Here is a 22,237-nt window from a genome sequence, read left to right as displayed (position 1 = left end):
CTAAAAAATATTTATCAGTAAATTATTTGCTGTCTTTTGTGACCTTTGCTCCCCATATATACTGCTTTACCTGCTGAGTTCCTCTTTGTGTGTTTTGCAATTTGTTAGCAATGCTCTTAAGATTTTGAGGTATCTGATTAAAATAAGGGGAAAATAATAATCCTTTCATTTATCCTTGCAGCTCTGGAGATTTCTTTTTGCCTTTGATCTAAGCACAAGAATGTCCAGCCTTTATAACTGGACAGGGCTGAATGAGCACTTTGGGCACCTGCTGTTCATGCTCATCAATTCTAATGTGCATTTGTTAGTTTGGAACAAGTTTCAATTTGACTACATCTTCCAAGGTGGACATAAGCATTTAAAGACCATAGGGTGGTGAAAGTCAGGCAGCTGGGGTAAATGGTAGAAATAATTGATTTTTTAAAAATAATCTAAATAGTTTATCTTTGACAGAAAGTTAATTGCCTTTGAGAAAAAAAGATTGAAAAATTATGCACAAATTTAAATCCAATCAGGGATCCATTAAATCTAGGCTGAATATTGTTGAGTTCTTGTTATTTTCAGTTATTCGGGAGGTATGAGTGTGAGGGCAGCTTGTTGTTCTCGGTGTCGGATGTGGGAGATCCTGGAGTCTCCGAGCCTCCCGGACGTCCACATCTGCGCCAGGTGCGCCGAACTGCAGCTCCTGAGGGACCGAATTAGGGAACTGGAGCTGCAGCTCGATGACCTTCGCCTGGTCAGGGAGAGTGAGGAGGTGATAGAGAGGAGTTACAGGCAGGTGGTCACTCCGGGGCCACGGGAGGCAGATAGGTGGGTCACGATCAGGAAGGGGAAGGGGCAGGTACTAGAGAGTACCCCAGTGGCTGTACCCCTTGACAATAAGTACTCATGTTTGAGTACTGTTGGGGGGGACAGCCTACCTGGAGGAAGTGACAGTGGCCGGGCCTCCGGCACAGAGGACGGCCCTGTAGCTCAGAAGGGTAGGGATAGAAGAAAGAGGACCATAGTGATAGGGGACTCGATAGTCAGGGGTTCAGACAGGCGGTTCTGTGGAGGTGATCGGGAGTCCCGGATGGTTGTTTGCCTCCCTGGTGCCAGGGTCCGGGACGTTTCTGATCGCGTCCAAGATATCCTGAAGTGGGAGGGTGAGGAGCCAGAGGTCGTGGTACATGTAGGTACCAATGACATAGGTAGGAAAGGGGAAGAGGTCCTGAAACGAGAGTATAGGGAGTTAGGAAGGCAGTTAAGAAGGAGGACCGCAAAGGTAGTAATCTCGGGATTACTGCCTGTACCACGCGACAGTGAGAGTAGGAATGGAATTAGGTGGAGGATGAATGCGTGGTTGAGGGATTGGAGCAGGGGGCAGGGATTCAAGTTTCTGGATCATTGGGACCTCTTCTGGGGCAGGCGTGACCTGTTCAAGAAGGACGGGTTACACTTGAATCCTGGGGGGACCAATATCCTAGCGGGGAGGTTTGCTAGGGCTACGGGGCAGACTTTAAACTAGTAAGATGGGGGGGCGGAAATCAATTTGAGGAAACTATGGGAGAGGAGGTTAGTTCACCAGTAGAGCAAGTAAGTAGACCGTGTGTGAGGGAGGACAGGCAGGTGATGGAGCAGGGATGCGCTCAGCCCGAAGTTGTAGGGGAGAAGAAAGAAAAGGATAATAAATTTGAATGCATTGCTAGGGATGAAAAGAGAGGAGGAGGTGGAGAGTATCTTAAATGTATCTATTTTAATGCTAGGAGCATTGTAAGAAAGGTGGATGAGCTTAAAGTGTGGATTGATACATGGAATTATGATGTTGTAGCTATTAGTGAAACATGGTTGCAGGAAGGGTGTGATTGGCAACTAAATATTCCTGGATTTAGTTGCTTCAGGTGTGATAGAGTAGGAGGGGCCAGAGGAGGAGGTGTTGCATTGCTTGTCCGAGAAAATCTTATGGCGGTGCTTTGGAAGGATAGATTACAGAGCTCCTCTAGGGAGGCTATTTGGGTGGAATTGAGGAATGGGAAAGGTGTAGTAACACTGATAGGAGTGTATTATAGGCCACCTAATGGGGAGCGTGAGTTGGAAGAGCAAATGTGTAAGGAGATAGCAGATATTTGTAGTAAACACAAGGTGGTGATTGTGGGAGATTTTAATTTTCCACACATAGATTGGGAAGCTCATTCTGTAAAAGGGCTGGATGGTTTAGAGTTTGTGAAATGTGTGCAGGATAGCTTTTTGCAACAATACATAGAAGTACCGACTAGAGATGGGGCAGTGTTGGATCTCCTGTTAGGGAATGCGATAGGTCAGCTGACAGATGTATGTGTTGGGGAGCACTTCGGGTCCAGTGATCACAATAGCATTAGCTTCAATATAATTATGGAGAAGGACAGGACTGGACCTAGAGTTGAGATTTTTGATTGGAGAAAGGCTAACTTTGAGGAGATGCGCAGGGATTTAGAGAGAGTGGAATGGGTCAAGTTGTTTTATGGGAAGGATGTAATAGAGAAATGGAGGTCATTTAAGGGTGAAATTATGAGGGTACAGAATCTTTATGTTCCTGTTCGGTTGAAAGGAAAGATTAAAGGTTTGAAAGCGCCATGGTTTTCAAGGGATATTAGAAACTTGGTTCGAAAAAAGAGGGATGTCTACAATAGATATAGGCAGCATGGAGTAAAGGAATTGCTCGAGGAATATAAAGAATGTAAAAGGAAACTTAAGAAAGAGATTAGAAAAGCTAAAAGAAGTTACGAGTTTGGTTTGGCAAATAAGGTGGAAGTAAATCCGAAAGGCTTCTACAGTTATATTAAAAGCAAGAGGATAGTGAGGGATAAAATTGGTCCCTTAGAGAATCAGGGTGGTCAGCTATGTGTGGAGCCGAGGGAGATGGGAGAGATTTTGAACGATTTCTTCTCTTCGGTATTCACTAAGGAGAAGGATATCGAATGGTGTAAGGTGTGGGAAACAAGTAAGGAAGTTATGGAACCTATGACAATTAAAGAGGTGGAAGTACTGGCGCTTTTAAGAAATTTAAAAGTGGATAAATCTCCGGGTCCTGACCGGATATTCCCCAGGACCTTGAGGGAAGTTTGTGTAGAGATAGCAGGAGCTCTGACGGAGATCTTTCAGATGTCATTAGAAACGGGGATTGTGCCGGAGGATTGGCGTATTGCTCATGTGGTTCCATTGTTTAAAAAGGGTTCTAGAAGTAAGCCTGGCAATTATAGACCTGTCAGTTTGACATCAGTGGTGGGTAAATTAATGGAAAGTATTCTTAGAGATAGTATTTATAATTATCTGGATAGACAGGATCTGATTAGGAGTAGCCAGCATGGATTTGTGCGTGGAAGGTCATGTTTGACAAACCTTATTGAATTTTTTGAAGTAGTTACGAGGAATGTTGACGAGGGTAAGGCAGTGGATGTAGTCTATATGGACTTCAGCAAGGCCTTTGACAAAGTTCCACATGGAAGGTTAGTTAAGAAGGTTCAGTCGTTAGGTATTAGTGCTGGAGTAATAAAATGGATTCAACAGTGGCTAGATGGGAGATGCCAGAGAGTAGTGGTGGATAATTGTTTATCGGGATGGAGGCCGGTGACTAGCGGGGTGCCTCAGGGATCTGTTTTGGGCCCAATGTTGTTTGTAATATACATAAATGATCTGGATGATGGGGTGGTAAATTGGATTAGTAAGTATGCTGATGATACTAAGGTAGGAGGTGTTGTGGATAATGAGGTGGGTTTTCAAAGCTTGCAGGGAGATTTATGCCGGTTAGAAGAATGGGCTGAACGTTGGCAGATGGAGTTTAATGCTGAGAAGTGTGAGGTTCTACATTTTGGCAGGAATAATCCAAATAGAACATACAGGGTAAATGGTAGGGCATTGAGGAATGCAGTGGAACAGAGAGATCTAGGAATAACAGTGCATAGTTCCCTGAAGGTGGAGTCTCATGTAGATAGGGTGGTGAAGAAGGCTTTTGGAACGCTGGCCTTTATAAATCAGAGCATTGAGTACAGAAGTTGGGATGTAATGTTAAAATTGTACAAGGCATTGGTAAGGCCAAATTTGGAATATTGTGTACAGTTCTGGTCACCGAATTATAGGAAAGATATCAATAAATTAGAGAGAGTGCAGAGACGATTTACTAGGATGTTACCAGGGTTTCAGCACTTAAGTTACAGAGAAAGGTTGAACAAGTTAGGTCTCTATTCATTGGAGCGTAGAAGGTTGAGGGGGGATTTGATCGAGGTATTTAAAATGTTGAGAGGGATAGATAGAGTTGACGTGAATAGGCTGTTTCCATTGAGAGTAGGGGAGATTCAAACGAGAGGACATGATTTGAGAGTTAGGGGGCAAAAGTTTAAGGGAAACACGAGGGGGTATTTCTTTACTCAGAGAGTGATAGCTGTGTGGAATGAGCTTCCTGTAGAAGTAGTAGAGGCCAGATCAGTTGTGTCATTTAAGGTAAAATTGGATAGGTATATGGATAGGAAAGGAGTGGAGGGTTATGGGCTGAGTGCGGGTAGGTGGGACTAGGTGAGATTAAGAGTTCGGCACGGACTAGGAGGGCCGGAATGGCCTGTTTCCGTGCTGTGATTGTTATATGGTTATATGGTTATATGGTTATTAAGAGCGTTGGGCTAATTAAGTTCAACCAACACGGATATATTCTTGGTAACTTTATTGAAGGAAATGCCACGTAGGGGGCAATTAGAGTGTAAGAGGAAGTCCAAGATCTTGCAATGATTTACATTTAACTTTGCATTTGACCTTTGCCATACAAATCTGGAGAAAGATGGATGATGTCATTTGGATTGGAAGTTGCTTCTCATTTTAAGCATATGTGCAATTAGTTGAAGGGAAATGGTATTATGTAGTACATTTCTATGACAGTGTCCCAGGACTGTCTCCCACCCCCACCCACCACACCCCCCCCCCCGATGTTAATAGGTTAGTTTTTGGCTGCTTTGTGTGCTGAGCAGTTTGAGGGCAATTGTCTCACTCTGGCTCCCTGTTTCAAATGAAGTGTTAAAGAGCAACATATTATGGAGGGTGAGGATCCATTAAATAATTTTCAGATTTCATCTTGAAAGGGCTATAATTTCTCCAACACATGTAATGATTAATTGTCTCTCTTTCCCTGTGTGGAAAAACCATAATGCATTTGAAGTACAATATCCTAGTGAGTCAGAAATTCACTTCTTTGAATATCTTTGCAAAGCTACATTTTAATTGCCCTTTTTCAAAACAAAAGGCTTTTCAAATTTTATTTCTGATCATGAGTTTGGAGACGGAATCTAATGGTAACTGATCACAAAATGACTGGATATATAGATGACTTGGGCTTTGTCCAAAATTCAAAGTAAATTCTATTGTTAAAGTACATGTATGTCACTATTTACAATCCTGAGATTAATTGTCCTGTGGGTATATGCAGTAAATCTATAGAATAGCAGCTTCAACAGGATCAATGAAAGATCAACCAGCGTGCAGAAGACAACAAACTGTGAAAAAGTAACTATGTATAAATAGCAAAAAATAATGAGAACATAAGGTAACAAGATAACGAGACCTTGAAGTGAGATCATTGGTTGTAGGAACATCTCAGTGGATGGGCAAGTGTGTAGTTATCCCCTTTTGTTCAAGAACCTGATGGTTATTGGGTAGTACCTGTTCCTGAACCTGGTGGTACACGTCTTTCTACCATTGAGAAAAGAGCATGGCCTGGGTGGTGGGGTCTGATTTTGGATGCCGCTGTCCTATGACATTGTTTCATGTAGGCACAATCTAAAGGAAAACCTGCACAATACTGTCATCAAATATGATTGATTGTATCCTGTTGATTAGGTGAAGAATGGAGATGCTCTTCCGCCTGCAATTCTTCCTCGGCAGCCCAAACCAGCTCAAACGCCAACAAAGCAGCAAAACACAGAACGAGATGAAGTGGAACAGCGTGCAATGCTGAAAGTCCAATCCAGTTTGCTCAGGATTCTGAGTAAAACATTAGCAGCTATTCGACACTTTACTCCTGATCTATGCCAGATACTGCTAGACCAGGTAAATAATTATTACCAATTTATTTGTTTCATTCTAGGAATAAATATGACGTTCATTCAGATGCTCTTGAATAACTGAGATTCTAATCTATAGTGATGGCTGCTCCTTAAAAGGGGCCTTCTGTACATATCTGCCCAAGAGCAGGACCCTATAGATCCAGTAATTTCCCAGCCATTTCCTTGTATTAACTGGTATCCAAACTATAATTTTGGAGTCACAGAGTTCTAGAGCACAGAAATGGATCCTTTGGCCCATGACATTCATCTCAACTTATTTCCCCCCAATTCCACTTCCCCCCAATTCCACTTCCCCAGTTTAGAACAGTATCCTTTTGCCTTTGTGTCCAATAAATAAATTTAATAAAATGAAATATATCAAATATGATACAGAACTTCAATATATGTAGATTCAAGAAGTGAGTTTTGTTTATCATGACACACTAACATGTGGTTCAGTCCCATCTGAACCCCACCTGCAGTCTTGCACTGCATTGGAGAAGGTCCAGAGGAGGTTCATGAGAATGATCCTGGGAATGAAACAGTTAATGCACGATAAGCATTTGATGGCTCTGGGCCTGTAATTGCTGGAGTTTAAAAGAATGAGGGAGAATGTCATTGAAACCTATCGAATATTGAAAGGCCTAGATGGAGTAGATGTGGAGAGAATGTTTCTTTTATGGGAAGGAGTTCTAGGACCAGAGGGCACAGCCTCAGAAAAGAAGGATGTCCCTTTAGAACAAAGGTAAGGAGAAATTTCTTTAGCTAGGGGTGGTGAATCTGTAGAGTTCATTGCCACAGACAGCTCTCGAGGCCAAGTTATTCTCCCATTTTCCGCACATCTGCCCTCACCCCATCCACCCGCCACCCCACTCGGGATAGGGTTCCCCTTGTCCTTACCTACCACCCCACCAGCCTCCAGGTCCAACATAATTCTCCGTAACTTCCGCCACCTCCAACGGGATCCCACTACCAAACACATTTTTCCCTCCCCCCCCCCCCCCCCTTCTGCTTTTCGCAGGGATCGCTCCCTACGCGACTCCCTTGTCCACTCGTCCCCCCCATCCCTTCCCACCGATCACCCTCCTGGCACTTATCCTTGTAAATGGAACAAGTGCTACACCTGCCCTTACACTTCCTCCCTCACCACCATTCAGGGCCCCAGGCAGTCCTTCCAGGTGAGGCGACACTTCACCTGTGAGTCGGCTGGTGTGGTATACTGTGTCCGGTGCTCCCGGTGTGGCCTTTTATATATTGGCGAGACCCGACACAGACTGGGAGACCGTTTTGTGGAACACCTATGCTCGGTCCGCCAGAAAAAGCAGGATCTCCCAGTGGCCACACATTTTAATTCCACGTCCCATTCCCATTCTGATATGTCTATCCATGGCCTCCTCTATTGTCAAAATGAATCCAAACTCAGGTTGGAGGAACACCTTATATACCGGCTGGGTAGCCTCCAACCTGATGGCATGAACATTGACTTCTCTAACTTCCGTTAATGCCCCTCCTCCCCTTCTTACCCCATCCCTGACATATTTAGTTGTTTGCCTGTTCTCCATCTCCCTCTGGTGCTCCCCCACCTCCTTTCTTTCTCCTGAGGCCCCCCCCCGTCCCATGATCCTTTCCCTTCTCCAGCTCTGTATCACTTTCGCCAATCACCTTTCCAGCTCTTAGCTTCATCCCACCCCCTCCGGTCTACTCCTATCATTTCGCATTTCCCCCTCCCCCCCTCTACTTTCAAATCTCCTACTATCTTTCCTTTCGGTTAGTCCTGACGAAGGGTCTCGGCCCGAAATGTTGACATCGCTTCTCCCTATAGATGCTACCTAGCCTGCTGTGTTCTACCAGCATTTTGTGTGGGTATATTTAAAGCAGAGGTTGATAGGTTCTTGGTTGATAAGGTCCGTGAAAGTTTATGGGGAGAAGCGGGAGATTGGGGTTGAGAGCTATAATAAATTAGCCATGATGTAATGGTGGACCAGACTCGATATGCCGACTAGCCTTATCTCTGCTCTTATGTCTTATGGTCTTAAAACAATGCTGTGAACATTGTGGATGTGAGGAAGAAATGGAATCCATTTATTAGTTTAATGCAGTTGTAATTTAAAGCCATGTTATCTATATTATAAACAAATAATTTTATCTTCAAAACACTAATTTTGTCATAATATTACTGTTATATTCTCTGATATTCTTGTTCATTTGCCTGACTGAATACTCATTTGAGCACTGAGAATAGCTCACTTCCCATATAGTTTTCTTTAGCTTCCTTGAAAGTCTGGTCAAGATTTGCAACCTCCTTTAATAGTGATAAATGTGCCTTAAGATTTGAAATTGCTGTATTTCTTTATCCACTTCTTGATCTGCTGTTTGGATGGTGAGTGTTTACATGGATTAAGAAACATGATGCTGGAATCGGGATTCTGCTGGACAAGTTACCTTGATACATGACAGAAAGGACATCACCACCTGAATTCCCATTCTGAACCAATTTATTTTATTCTCACAGTCCTTAGATCTGGCTGAATATGACATGCTCTTCGTCCTGAACTTCACTACTCCAGCATTTGATTCTGATGTTGCTCCATCATTTGGAACTCTGCTTGCAACTGTGAATGTGGTTCTGAACATGCAGGGCGAGGTAAGAGGTTGTTGGGAGCTTAACCATTGAGATCTTTGTACCAAAGATGTCTGTCAATATACCAAGTTATTCAGTTTTTCAGGGATTTGAAATAGCTTCTGTAGATTGATACTTTTTCACAATTGAAATAGAGGGTTTCTTTCTGTAAGAGGCATCATTGCCTTATCTAGAAGTAAGTTTCAGTATTGCAAAAGCATTCACATTTTCTTGCTGTATAATTCCACAAATTTGAACAACCTTTCTGTATGCAATTTATTGTATTTTTAATACTTGAGCCTTGGCTGTGATTATCAACAGACTACTTGACTCGATTAGGATGCCATGTATTGTCACAAAACAGTTACTTGCAAACAAATATAAATTTTGCTTCATGTCTTAAATAATAATGCCTTTGGTGAGATCTGGTAACTTTGACACAGCATTAGTATTGAATGCAGCTCTTTGCAGTTCTGGATAGTTTGGCACCATTGAGATAATGTTGGGAAACCTCAAAAGTAACTTCTGTGGATAAGTTGATTTTTATTTTAAAAAAAATAAAATAATTCCTAACTGTGGTTGCATTACTAACAGCTGATTTTTTTTAATGGGCTAAACTCCATTTTGTATACCTTTTCCAATGTGTCTAAGATTTTATTAGAATACAGTATTTTTACAGTTGAAAGAGGAGCAGTTCATGTTTCAGATTGATGACTTTTCACAAAACTGGAAAAAAAAGATGGAAAGAAACTAGTGGTAAGATACAGGGATAGAGAGAATAAAAAAGGACTGTGATGCGTTGGAAGTCAGGAGAGATTAAATGACAGAGGAGGCATTAGTGCAAAGTTAAAAGTTGTGTAATGGGATAGGTCATTCTGAAGTACGTGTAACTAAGTAGTGGTAGCAAAATAATTTATCTCTGGCCAAGTGAAATACTATGAAGTGGAATTTATTTATTGTTGTCACGTACTGAGGTAGAGTGATAGGTTTGTTTACATGCCATGTAGGAAGATCATTCCATATACTGAAATCCTGTAAAGGAAAACGGAGTGCAGAGTAGTGTTACGGTTATGGAGAAAGTTCAGTGCAGGTAGACAGATAAAGAACAAAATCCATGAAAAGGTAAGGTGAGAGATCAAGAATTCATCACCTAGTTTATCAGAGTTGCATTCAAGAATCTTTTTTTACAGCAGCAAAGAAGTTGTCTTTGTGCCTAGTGATACGGGTTCTCAAGCTTTTGTGTCTCCCGCCTGATGGGCAGGACAGAAGACAGAAAACTGAAACTCTTTAAAAACAGAAATCTGGACATGCAGTGTATCTGAAATTATTTAGCTGTAAGTTGAATCCATAAAAATGCCTGGTAAATTACTTTTCATCAAGCTTATGTTGATTTCTCGTTTATTATTTGTAGACAAAGAATCTAACAAAGATAGAACTTGCCTATGTAAGTGGATATTTTTTTCTGTGGCAGATATATTTCAGAGCTCAAAATATTAATTGGTCTTACAGCCCCTTAAGATATGGAGGGGTGAATATCTACCATGGTTGCTGTTTCTGATGGTTTTCAAGTGGCCCTTGTAGACAAATGTGTGTGGAATTTCAGTGATTGCAGTATCTGCTCAGTTGTGATGTTACATTTTGGTGTCATCTGTTCAGCAAACATAAAGAAGAATTAGCTTAGTAGATTCCAAAGGGCAGATGGTATAATGGGAACTATACCCCTGATAACCCTGAGGTTGGGGAGAAATAAGTCTGTAGTATATATTACAAAGAAATACATGTGTAATTTTCTTTTGTTCCTGACATAACAGTTGCATGTAGATTTTTTGTTTTACCTCTGTTTCTTTTTATTTCTAGATTGATAAGAAGAAGGAACCCATGTCACTAAATATGATACCACTAGCTTCATCTGAAGAGACAAAGTCTTTAAAGTAAGTTTAGAAAAGCTGGGTGTTTCATAAAAAGATTTTTAGCTCCAATAAAGTGTCATGTTTACTGTCAGCTACTGTATTGAAATGAGTTTAGTGAGACTATCATAGAGCCAAGCACTGAATTAAGTTTACCAGTATACTTTGGGGAAATCTTATCCATAAGCTGTTTTAAGTTAAGCCCTGCATATACACCTCGCCTTGATTATATTTGACTATTGTATACTCAGTTATACAGCATAGAAACAGGCCCTTCAGCCCATTTGGTCCATATATCCCTCTAAACCTTTTCTATACATGTACCTGTCCAAGTACCTTGTAAAAGTCATTACTGTATCTGCCTCAACCACTTCCTCAGGTAGTTTGTTCCATATACTGACTATCCTTTGGGTGAAAACAGTATGGGAATAAGCACTTCGGCTCATCTCCTCCGTGCTGACCTAAGGTAATCCTATTTCCAGTGTTTGCCCCTCTAAATGTTTCCTATCCATGTATGTGTCTAACTGTACTTAAACATATATGCACGTGCCTCTACCATTTTGTTCCATGTGCCCACCACCCTCTCTGTTGAAAATCTTACCCCTCTTACCTTAAACCAATGCCATCAAGCTTTAAACTCCCCTATCTTAGGAAAAAGGCTATGTCCAATCGCCTTAACTATGCTCCTCTCTGCGATTCAGTCTGTCTTTGTAACTCAAGACCTCAGTCCCAGCAGTGTCCTTGTGAATGGTTTTTGCACCCTTTCCAGGTTAATGACATTCTTCTTTCAGTTAGGCAGCCATAGCTGGTAGAGGAAGTAGTTGAGGCGGGTACAATAGCAACACTTAAAAGACATTTGGATAGGTATATCGATAGGAAAAGTTTAGAGGGGTATTTGCCAAATGCAGGCGTGAGGCTAATATAAATGGCCATCTTGATCACTGTGGACAGGCTGGGTCTAAATCATCATAAACCACGTGATTTGATCTGGAAAGAGGTTAGGGCAACCGTATGCATATCTCCTCATGTAATATCAGTTTTGGTCTTGTTCTGAAGGAGTTTGTTGCTTTTCTTTTAAATGCAACACAAAAGCACAGACAAGGATAGGACTTGCACAGTGAACAGTAGAACAGAGGGATCTGGGAATAATTCCTTGAAAGTGGTGTCATAAGTAGATAGGTTCACAGAGAGCTTTTGGCACACTGGCCTTCATAAATCAAGTCAATGTGGATTTGTGAAAGAGAAATTTATATTTAATGCCTCTTTTAGATTTGTTCGAAGATGTGCCAAGCAGATTAGACAATAGACAATAGGTGCAGAAGTAGACCATTCGGCCCTTCGAGCCTGCACCGCCATTTTAAGATCATGGCTGGTCATCTACTATCAATACCCGGTTCCTGCCTTGTCCCCATATCCCTTGATTCCCCTATCCATAAGATACCTATCTAGCTCCTTCTTGAAAGCATCCAGAGAATTGGCCTCCACTGCCTTCCGAGGCAGTGCATTCCAGACCTCCACAACTCTCTGGGAGAAGAAGTTTTTCCTTAACTCTGTCCTAAATGACCTACCCCATATTCTCAAACCATGCCCTCTGGTACTGGACTCTCACAGCATCTGGAACATATTTCCTGCCTCTATCTTGTCCAATCCCTTAATAATCTTATATGTTACAATCAGATCCCCTCTCAATCTCCTTAATTCCAGCGTGTACAAGCCCAGTCTCTCTAACCTCTCTCTGCGTAAGACAGTCCTGACATCCCAGGAATTAACCTTGTGAATCTACGCTGCACTTCCTCTACAGCCAGGATGTCCTTTCTTAACCCTGGAGACCAAAACTGTACACAATACTCCAGGTGTGGTCTCACCAGGGCCCTGTACAAATGCAAGAGGATTTCCTTGCTCTTGTACTCAATTCCCTTTGTAATAAAGGCCAACATTCCATTAGCCTTCTTCACTGCCTGCTGCAGTTGCTCATTCACCTTCAGTGACTGATGAACAAGGACTCCTAGATCTCTGTATTTCTCCCTTACCTAACTTTACACCGTTCAGATAATAATCTGCCTTCCTGTTCTTACTCCCAAAGTGGATAACCTCACACTTATTCACATTAAACGTCATCTGCCAAGTATCTGCCCACTCACCCAGCCTATCCAAGTCACCCTGAATTCTCCTAACATCCTCATCACATGTCACACTGCCACCCAGCTTAGTATCATCAGCAAACTTGCTGATGTTATTCTCAATGCCTTCATCTAAATCGTTGACGTAAATCGTAAACAGCTGTGGTCCCAATACCGAGCCCTGTGGCACCCCACTAGTCACCACCTGCCATTCCGAGAAACACCCATTCACCGCTACCCTTTGCTTTCTATCTGCCAACCAGTTTTCTATCCATGTCAATGTCTTCCCCCCGATGCCCTGAGCTTTGATTTTACCCACCAATCTCCTATGTGGGACCTTATCAAATGCCTTCTGAAAATCGAGGTACACTACATCCACTGGATCTCCCTTGTCTAACTTCCAGGTTACATCCTCGAAAAACTCCAACAGATTAGTCAAGCATGATGATTTACCCTTGGTAAATCCATGCTGGCTCAGCCCAATCCTATCACTGCTATCTAGATATGCCACTATTTCATCTTTAATAATGGACTCTAGCATCTTCCCCCACTACTGATGTTAGGCTGACAGGTCGATAGTTCTCTGTTTTCTCCCTCCCTCCTTTCTTAAAAAGTGGGATAACATTAGCCATTCTGCAATCCTCAGGAACTGATCCTGAAACTAAGGAACATTGGAAAATGATTACCAATGCATCTGCAATTTCCAGGGCCACCTCCTTTAGTACCCTAGGATGCAGACCATCTGGACCTGGGGATTTGTCAGCCTTCAGTCCCATCAGTCTACTCATCACCGTTTCCTTCCTAATGTCAATCTGTTTCATTTCCTCTGTTACCCTATGTACTTGGCCCATCCATACATCTGGGAGATTGCTTGTGTCTTCCTTAGTGAAGACAGATCTAAAGTACTTATTAAATTCTTCTGCCATTTCTCTGTTTCCCATAACAATTTCACTCAATTAATTCTTCAAGGGCCCAACATTGTTCTTAACTATCTTCTTTCTCTTCACATACCTAAAAAAAAAGCTTTTGCTATCCTCCTTTATATTCCTGGCTAGCTTGCGTTCAGCTCATTTTTTCTCCCTGTATTGCCTTTTTAGTTAAGTTCTGTTGTTCCTTAAAAAATTTCCCAATCATCTGTCCTCCCACTCACCTTAACTCTGTTATACTTCCTTTTTTTTAATGCTATGCAATCTCTGACTTCCTTTGTCAACCCTTTCCCCCCCTTTGAATCCTTCCTTCTCCGGGGGATGAACTGATTTTGCACCTTGTGCATTATTCCCAAGAATACCTGCCATTGCTGTTCCACTGTCTTTTCTGCTAGGATATCCGTCCAGTTAACTTTGGCCAGCTCCTTCCTCATGGCTCCATAGTCTCCTTTGTTCAACTGCAACACTGACACCTCCGAGCTGCCCTTATCCTTCTCAAATTGCAGATAAAAACTTATCATATTATGATCACTACCTCCTAATGGCTCCTTTACTGCAAGATCGCTTATCAAATCCTGTTTATTACATAACACTAAATCCAGAATAGCCTTGTCCCTGGTCAGCTCTTGTACAAGCTATTCCAAGAATGCATCCCTTAGGCACTCTACAAACCCTATCCTGGGGTCCAGCACCAACTTGATTCTCCCAGTTCACCTGCATGTTGAAATCTCCCATAACTACTGTAACATTACCTTTACCACATGCCAGTGTTAACTCCCTATTCAACTTGCACCCAATATCCATGCTACTGTTTGGTGGCCTATAGACAACACCCATTAGGGTCCTTTTGCCCTTACTGTTCCTCAATTCTATCCACACAGACTCCACTTCTCCTGATCCTATGTCCCCCCTTGCAAAGGACTGAATCTCATTCCTCACCAACAGGGCCACCCCACCCCCTCTGCCCACATTTCTGTCCCTATGATAGCACGTATACCCTTGCACATTCATTTCCCAGGTCTGATCTCCCTGCAGACATGTCTCCGTTATCCCAACAATATCATAGTTACCCATTCGCACCTGAGCTTCAAGCTCATCCGCCTTATTTCTGACACTTCGTGCATTCAGATATAGAATTTTTAGCCCATTTCTCCTCTCTCTGTTTGAATCTCTGCCTATTGTGCTTAACCCAGCTTCCCGAACTCCCATCGGGCTATATGCCCCTAGAATTTTGTTGTCCTTCCTAAATTTACTTACTCTTTCTGCACATTTAACTCCATGTTCCGTCAGACCATCCCTCTGTACATGTGTCCTCCTTATCACTTGTTCCGCCTCACCTTTCTCTACTACACACTTAATGTTCCGGAACCGTGTAGTCCCCACTTGTCCTTTATTCTTCATCTCGCTATCCTCTCTCACATTCTGGATCCCTGCCCCCTGCAAATTTAGTTTAAACCCCCCCCCCAAGAAGCACTAGCAAACTTCCCTGCAAGAATGTTAGTACCACTTCAGTTCAGGTGTAAACTGCCCCGTCGGAACAGATCCCACCTTCCCTGGAACAAAGCCCAATTATCTAAAAACCTGAAGCCCTCCCTCCTGCACCATCCTCTCAGCCACGTATTAATCTGTATAATCCTTCTGTTCCTTGCCTCACTTGCACGTGACACAGGTAGCAATCCTGAGATTGTTACCCTGGAGGTCCTGCTCTTCAGCTTCGCACCTAACTCCCTGAACTCCCTACGCAGGACCCCCTCACTCATCCTACCCACGTCGTTGGTCCCTACATGGACCACAACATCTGGATTCTTGCTCTCCCTCTCGAGAATAACCTGCACCCGATCTGAGATGTCTTGGACCCCGGCACCAGGGAAGCAACATATCATCTGAGACTCCTGATCTTCCCCACAAAATCTCCTATCCACCCCCCTGACTATAGAATCCCCTATCACTACCTGAGGGGGGAACCAGGCGATCCTGGTCGATAAGGATTTTCGGAATCCTTTTGATAAAGTACCATATGGGTGGGAGGAGGACGGTTGTTGAACAAGACTCAGGCAAGTGGAATAGGGCAATATATTACCTTGTATTAAAAGTTGTGAACAGGAAGGGAAAAAGAGGGGGGGAATAAATGGGTCCTTCTCAGGTTGGCAGGCTCTGATTCAGAATCAGGGGGAATTGTGTAATGCCCCAACTTCACAATGTATGCTCACAGTCTTGATGGCAGGATCTTGACCTGAAACATCAGCAGTTCCTTCCTTGCTGCCCAATCCGCTGAGTTCCTCAAGTAGATTGATTGTTGCTCCAGATCGCAGCGTCTGCAGTCTCTCATGTTTCCATTCTCAGTGTAAATCTGTGCTTTATTTGCAAGCTCTCTATTGAGTGGAAATGTGAGTGTGTAATGAGATATCAGCCAGTTGAGTGGGCATTGATACAGCAAGTGACTGCAAGATGGAAGAAGAGGTTTTAGATTGGTATTGAAAGGATCCTTGAATTTAGTTTATCAAAATCCTAACTTGTAGGGTGATGTTGTAGCTGTAGCATGCAATCAGGAAGGCAAGTACTACAATGGTCTTTACTGCAAGAGTACAGAGTTAGGGGTACCTTACTCAAATTATTTAGGACTTTGATGAGACCACATGAGAATTAGTGAGTACAGTTTTGATTTTCACACTTGAAGATATTCTTCCTGTGGAGGGAATAAAGCAAAGATTCATGAGAGTGGTTCTTGTCTTATAAATCCAGACTGAGTAGGTTATGCCTCTTCAGTTTAGCTCAGTCATACATTGTATTCAAAATAGAGATCAATTGATGGTTCTATATTTAAGTTAGAAAATTAAAGGTAAAATTAATATAGAAATTAAATTTCTACATTAAAGGTAAGGAGACATTTTGGGAAAATCAGACTGTGTTGGAGTGGGTTCGAGAAGCCACATATTATGTTCTTTAATGTTTTGTTAGCCAAATATTTTGAAATGTGTGAATCTTTAGTGTATGTTAAAGAAAGTGGCTTGTTCAGGGGCTTAAGATGAATTCACAATTGACTGCATTGTGTGGGTTAAAGTTGCATGCATAGAGCTGAATTGGAATGCCAGTTTCACTTCCCGTAAGAGTTTTTTTTAAAACAACAATCCAGCATATGTGGTCCTTTATTCTGCCACTAGCAGTGATTTATTGTTAGATTTATTGAATTTAGTTTCACATCCTTCAACTGTGGAATTTGAACTCCAGACTTCTGCTTATGTAGTTTATGTTACTGTAAACTGTGTTGACTCTAGCCAATAGTTCATTTTGATAGTAAATTAATAACTGTTTTGGATTCTCAAATGGTTCTATTTATTAATGTAAATGGAAACATTTCTAAGTTAAATTATCACAAGGGATTTGATGTACTTTGTTCCAATTTTATACATCACAAATCACAGTAAACTGCATGGTCTTTCATTGATTTGATCTGGAAAGAGGTTAAGGCAGATTTTCAACTGTATGCATATTTCCTTGTGAGAGCTTTGTTCTGAAGAAGTTTGTAAATTTTTTTTATAACTGCATCACTCATAGTAACAAGTAAGGTGTGGGTGGAAGTGGTTGTTGATAAAGATGCTTTGCTTGCCCAAGAGAAACATAACTGAAATGCCTAAAGATATAATTTAACTGTTGTGTCCAAGAATAATAGATAAGTTCAGTTGAATAACCTGCTGTTGACTAAAGTGCAATCAAATATATGCCATGTCATAACTGAATGCTTTTGAACTGTATTCATGTTGGTGTATTCTCATTTAATGCCACGGGTAAACTATAATGTTTAGATGAATTTGTTTCCATGGTATTGAGAGCCTGGAGATTTTTCTGTAGTTCCCAGACCACACGTTTGGTATAGCTCAAAATACTTGTCAGAAAGCCAGAATTGTATGATTGGGGAGGGTAATTTAATCTATACCAGCTGTTCTTTGGTTTGCTGTGAAGTTTGTAATTTAAAGTTTTATTAATAACTTTTACTAAAAGTCAGCCCACCATACAGATTATAATGGTTACATAATCGTAACCTTCATTGTTTTATAGATCTGACTTACGGCAGTGCTAGCTTTAGCTTAAAATGTGCCTGTATTGTCATAAGTTTTTGGATTGAGGCACTGTTCTGGAGATTTGAGAACATGAGTCATTGTTGTATTGATTTGCATTGTCTTGTGCTCTTGTGATGTCTTCATGCCTTGTCCTCAGGTACCACTGGAGGAAAATTCTTCCAGTGTGGTGATATTTGCATTTCCTTTAACAATGATTTTTTTAAAAATTGTGAATAACAAACTATTAATATGAGGTTGTAAGGGGCACAGTATAAATCTATGCTCTTTAATTATTTCTAAACAGTGTACAGTTATGGTCACCTCATTACAGGATGTGGAAGTTTTAGAGAGGGTGCAGAGGAGATTTACCAGGATGCTGCCTGGGCTAGCTGATGTTTTTTAATGAGAAAAGGTTGAACAAGCTAAACTTTTATCTTTGGAGTGAAAGAGAATGAGAGCTAATTTGATAGAGGTGTATAAGAGGCATCAATAGAGTGGACAGTTAGCACCTATTTCCCAAGATGGCAATACCTAATACAAGAGGATATACTTTTAAGGTGATTAGAGGAAAGTGTAGTGGTTAGTGGTAGGGTTTTACACTAAATGGTAAGTGCATGATGTGAAGACAAATATATTAGGGACTTTGAAAAATGGAGGGCAAGGAAAGGTTAGATTAATCTTAGAGTAAGCCAAAGTGTCTGTACGGTTCTATGTAAAACAGGTGAAATACTTGTTTGCAGAAGATGAGTTATCAACTTGTACCATTCTAGCTAGACATTTTAGATTCTCAGGCTTCCAGCCAGTTACAGGTATCAGAAGGTTTGTTATAATCCATACCTATACCCGGCTGGAAGCCCCAGAAGAGTTTACTCATCATAAACACCAGGAAAGCACTAGATCCTTTTCCATGTTGACATTGGCTAATAGAATTTTAATGGGTTAAATTTCATGACATTAGTGGTAGCCTGGATAAGGAAAGTTCCATTTATCCCTTCCCTAGCAAAGCTAAAAGTTTTCATTTATTTTAAAGGGCGCTTTTGAGGTTCACAATGGAAAACTGTTTCTATGCATTGATTTCACAAGCGGTGAGATATCTGAAGGACCCATCTGTTCATGCACGGGACAAGCAGAGAATGAAGCAGGAGCTGAGCTCAGAGCTGGTAATTTCAGTTTAGATGTTCTACTGCTGTTACAAGCTATTATAGAAAATGTTTCATTGTTTACTTCTGTTTTCTTGTATCTCAGATTTCATAATTATCTGTTGATGAGTTCCTCTAGGATGTTTATTTTATTATCTGAAAATTCTTCCTGTATCACGGCCAGCAACTGGATTTTCAAATTATGATTTGTGGATGAAAATCATAACATTTTATGGACTGCAGTTATTTCTTTGCACTGCAGAGGACAGCAAAGGACTTGGAATGTTACTCAAAACAATGCAGAAAAGCTGATCACTGTGTATTTTAGTGCTCTGCTTTATTCATTTTGAAGCTGCACAGAAGGTGGCATACAGGCTGACAGAAGAAAAAAATGCGCTGAAAGCACCATCTGGTTTGGTTAGTGGAGTTGGATAAATACCTCCCCAGTGGAAGTTAGCATAGCTCACATGTATTTAGCTCTATTGAAATTTTTGATCCTTCCCTGTCACTTAATTATTTTTTTCTTTACTATTTCAGAGTACAGTTCTGTCTAGTATTTCTCGATATTCTCGGCGTGGAGCACCTTCATCCCCTGCTGCAGCCTTACTGCTGACTCCTCCAAACAAATCAACCTGCTCCATGTCCAAGTTGTGTCCTGAAAGTCAGGAACCCTTAATACAGCTGGTCCAGGCCTTTGTTCGACAGATTCAGAGATAACAAGGAGAAAAATAATCTCAAGGATTAATGCTCTGCAACTCTGACTGAATATATATATATATAACTTAAATGCAATATTTTCTTTGTCAGTCTTTTTTTACTGACCAAAGCTAATGTGAATATAAATGACAAATAGATTGGTGAGTGAATCAGAATAATTGGTAACTTAAATTTATTATTGAAAATACATTTTTGTGCAAGTTTTTAAATGTACCACTTGTTTCTCAAAGCTAAAGGATAAGTGGAATGAAGTTACAGAACATTACATGGTAGCCTTTTAGCAAAAATAGCAGCTGTTCCTGAACAATTGAAGAATTGTACATAAGCATCCCATCAATATGTGTGACATCCATCTCTCGTATCAAGAAAAATTGAGACTTTCTTTTGTGTTGTAGAAATGTAGTGTTAAAGGCGGGAGTATATAATATTTTTTATATAACATTGTTAAACCCTGTTTTCTTAAAAGCTTAAAACAATTTCATCAAGTTGAATGATAGTGAGTGGATGTGGTGAAAAGATTACTTGATTGGCCTTATGTGTTCCAAGCATCCCTGTAGTGTTTTTTTTGTTATCAAGATATATTGCATTACATATTGAATGGTAGTGCCATTAAAGTTTACAGCTATTTATTACTTTATATACACTGCATTTCATCCCTTGGATGTTTCTTGCAAAATTTGCCAAAGAATCTTGAATATGTATTTCCAGCTGCTTTGTTTTTCATGTAGCGACTGCACTTCATTATCTGCCATTTTTTGACTGATGAGAAGAGCTAAGTGAACAAAGAAATAATGACAGATCCTATTTCAGGAGAGCTGCTGAAACAAGTTTGGACAAAGCAAGACCTGAGTTTTGGATACATGAAATGGTTCTTTGTTCTTAGTCCTAAAGATGGTCTGAGGTTTTTTTTAAAGGCTTTAAAGAGAGGTAGGAAGTGCTGTCATTTTCTACTTGATGATTTTGCAGTAATTATAATTTGAAGAAGCAGTGGACGAATTTCCCTCTGCTGGCTCTAAAATAGGAAATTGTAGACCATAGTTTGCATCGGTAAGTCTTTATTGAAGATTATACCCACATTATCTGAAGATAAATGGCCTGTTTTTTGTTAATTTACACCTTTTGATACTAAGTTTCCAGTTTCACCAAATGGCTTGGCATTATATAGTTCATGTTTTGGGCCAAAATGTCACCTGTACTCTTTTCCTAGGTGCTGCCTGGGCTGCTGAGTTCCTCCAGCGTTTTGTGTGATTAAGCAGAAGTTCATGCTAAAGATGTTTAAACAATGCTGATTTGCAAACTGTATAAATTCAATTGGTCATAATTATCAAAAGAATAATAATAGTTTCAACTGGAGTAGATGAGCAGCTCAGGTTTGCTTTCTTTTTAATTACAAGACTAATTTATGCAGCACTGAGCATTGTATAGATCTTTATGATCTATTTTTTAAAGTGCCTTTAGTCAAGATATTGAATAATGTAAAAACTTTTGAACAATAACATTTTTTACAGGTAGCTACCATCTTTAAAAGAATTTTTTTAATAGAAGTTGAATATGTTAAATTCTTGTTAGACATGGTCACTTACGTTTTACTTTGAGTCATTTCTTTTACCAGTAAAACACAGTAACGAAAAATATAATCCAAGACCCTGAGTGTGAATGTTGCAGCAGCTGAACACTATATATAGCTTGTCTTCTGCCATGCAAACACTGGGGATGCAATATAGACCCCATCTTGAATGCTGTACCTCCTCTCCTCTAGGTGGCTGTAAGCAGGCAACACTCCAGCTTGAGGCCTAGTCCTTGCTATGACCAAGGCCATACAGCTGCCTTGCAACCCGCCTATGAATCAGACTTGCTGCATTCCATATTAACAATGTCCAAAAGCAGGCAGCAGCAGTTCAGTTTCTCTGCCAACGAGCAACTTGCTGATGGGGGAGATGTACATCCAGCAGGGTCTTGCAATTATAAAATATACATTTAAAAGTGACAATAATACCTGTGGTGGATCCCGTAGATATTGCTACACTGAAGCGTGCTGGCATCTTCCTTTAACCTAGTGCAAGTGTTTGCTGTTGTTAAAGATGTGAAAACATATTTTACTGATAATGGAGTCTGGTTTACCTTTTATAATGATTCACTGAAAAGTGTGGATTTTTATTGTTTGCTGAAGGGGATAAATTGTTTATACACATTTGGTTACCTAGAGAAAGGAAAAATTACACGGTATAATACTCATTTTGGCTTGCAGCCTTAAAGTCTCAGGTGGAAACATACAGAATTGGTATCCAATTGACTTCCTTCCGCATATAGTTCTGTACTACTGTTAAATGAAGAGACAACAGGTTCCCACTGAATTTGATTGTCTTTAATCTGCAATCTGATGCATGCACTGTAAACATGAATGTAGCTTTTAATTTTTTAAAAAGTTACATTTGAAATGGTTGTAGGAACAAGACATTTAAAATAAAGGAGTAATACTAGAGCAAGGTTGTGGCTTGTGGCTCTGGCAGAATTTTGGCAAGTTAGGTCACTTATGACAACTTCTAAATTATCCATTGATTTTAAAAATTTGTTGAGCAATTACCACAATACAAAATAATTGAGACAGATCTAAAACTAAGATGTAACATGTATTTATTAGCATGTGTTAACCAGTCTCATTTAACTAGGACCCATATCTAGATTAAAGCAGCCACCATTTGAAAA

General features: G+C 40.7%; 1 protein-coding gene across 1 annotated transcript in view; it reads left to right on the top strand.

Annotated features, from left to right (window-relative positions):
* The window catches only part of nup188 (nucleoporin 188), a 117,329-nt gene extending 95,312 nt beyond the window's left edge, over positions 1-22,017 (top strand). Inside the window, exons 41-45 of the mRNA XM_073052718.1 lie at positions 5,839-6,048; positions 8,557-8,688; positions 10,522-10,595; positions 18,706-18,835; positions 19,352-22,017. Of these exons, the coding sequence (XP_072908819.1) occupies positions 5,839-6,048; positions 8,557-8,688; positions 10,522-10,595; positions 18,706-18,835; positions 19,352-19,531 (726 nt within the window). The 3' untranslated portion in view covers positions 19,532-22,017. The remainder of the gene's footprint in view (positions 1-5,838; positions 6,049-8,556; positions 8,689-10,521; positions 10,596-18,705; positions 18,836-19,351) is intronic.
* The last annotated feature ends 220 nt before the right edge of the window (positions 22,018-22,237 follow it).

Source organism: Hemitrygon akajei, chromosome 7 (assembly GCF_048418815.1).
Source record: "Hemitrygon akajei chromosome 7, sHemAka1.3, whole genome shotgun sequence".
In the NCBI taxonomy this organism is placed as follows: Eukaryota; Metazoa; Chordata; class Chondrichthyes; order Myliobatiformes; family Dasyatidae; genus Hemitrygon; species Hemitrygon akajei.
Note: the sequence above shows the minus strand (reverse complement) of the source record. Positions and strands in the feature narration are given on the sequence as shown.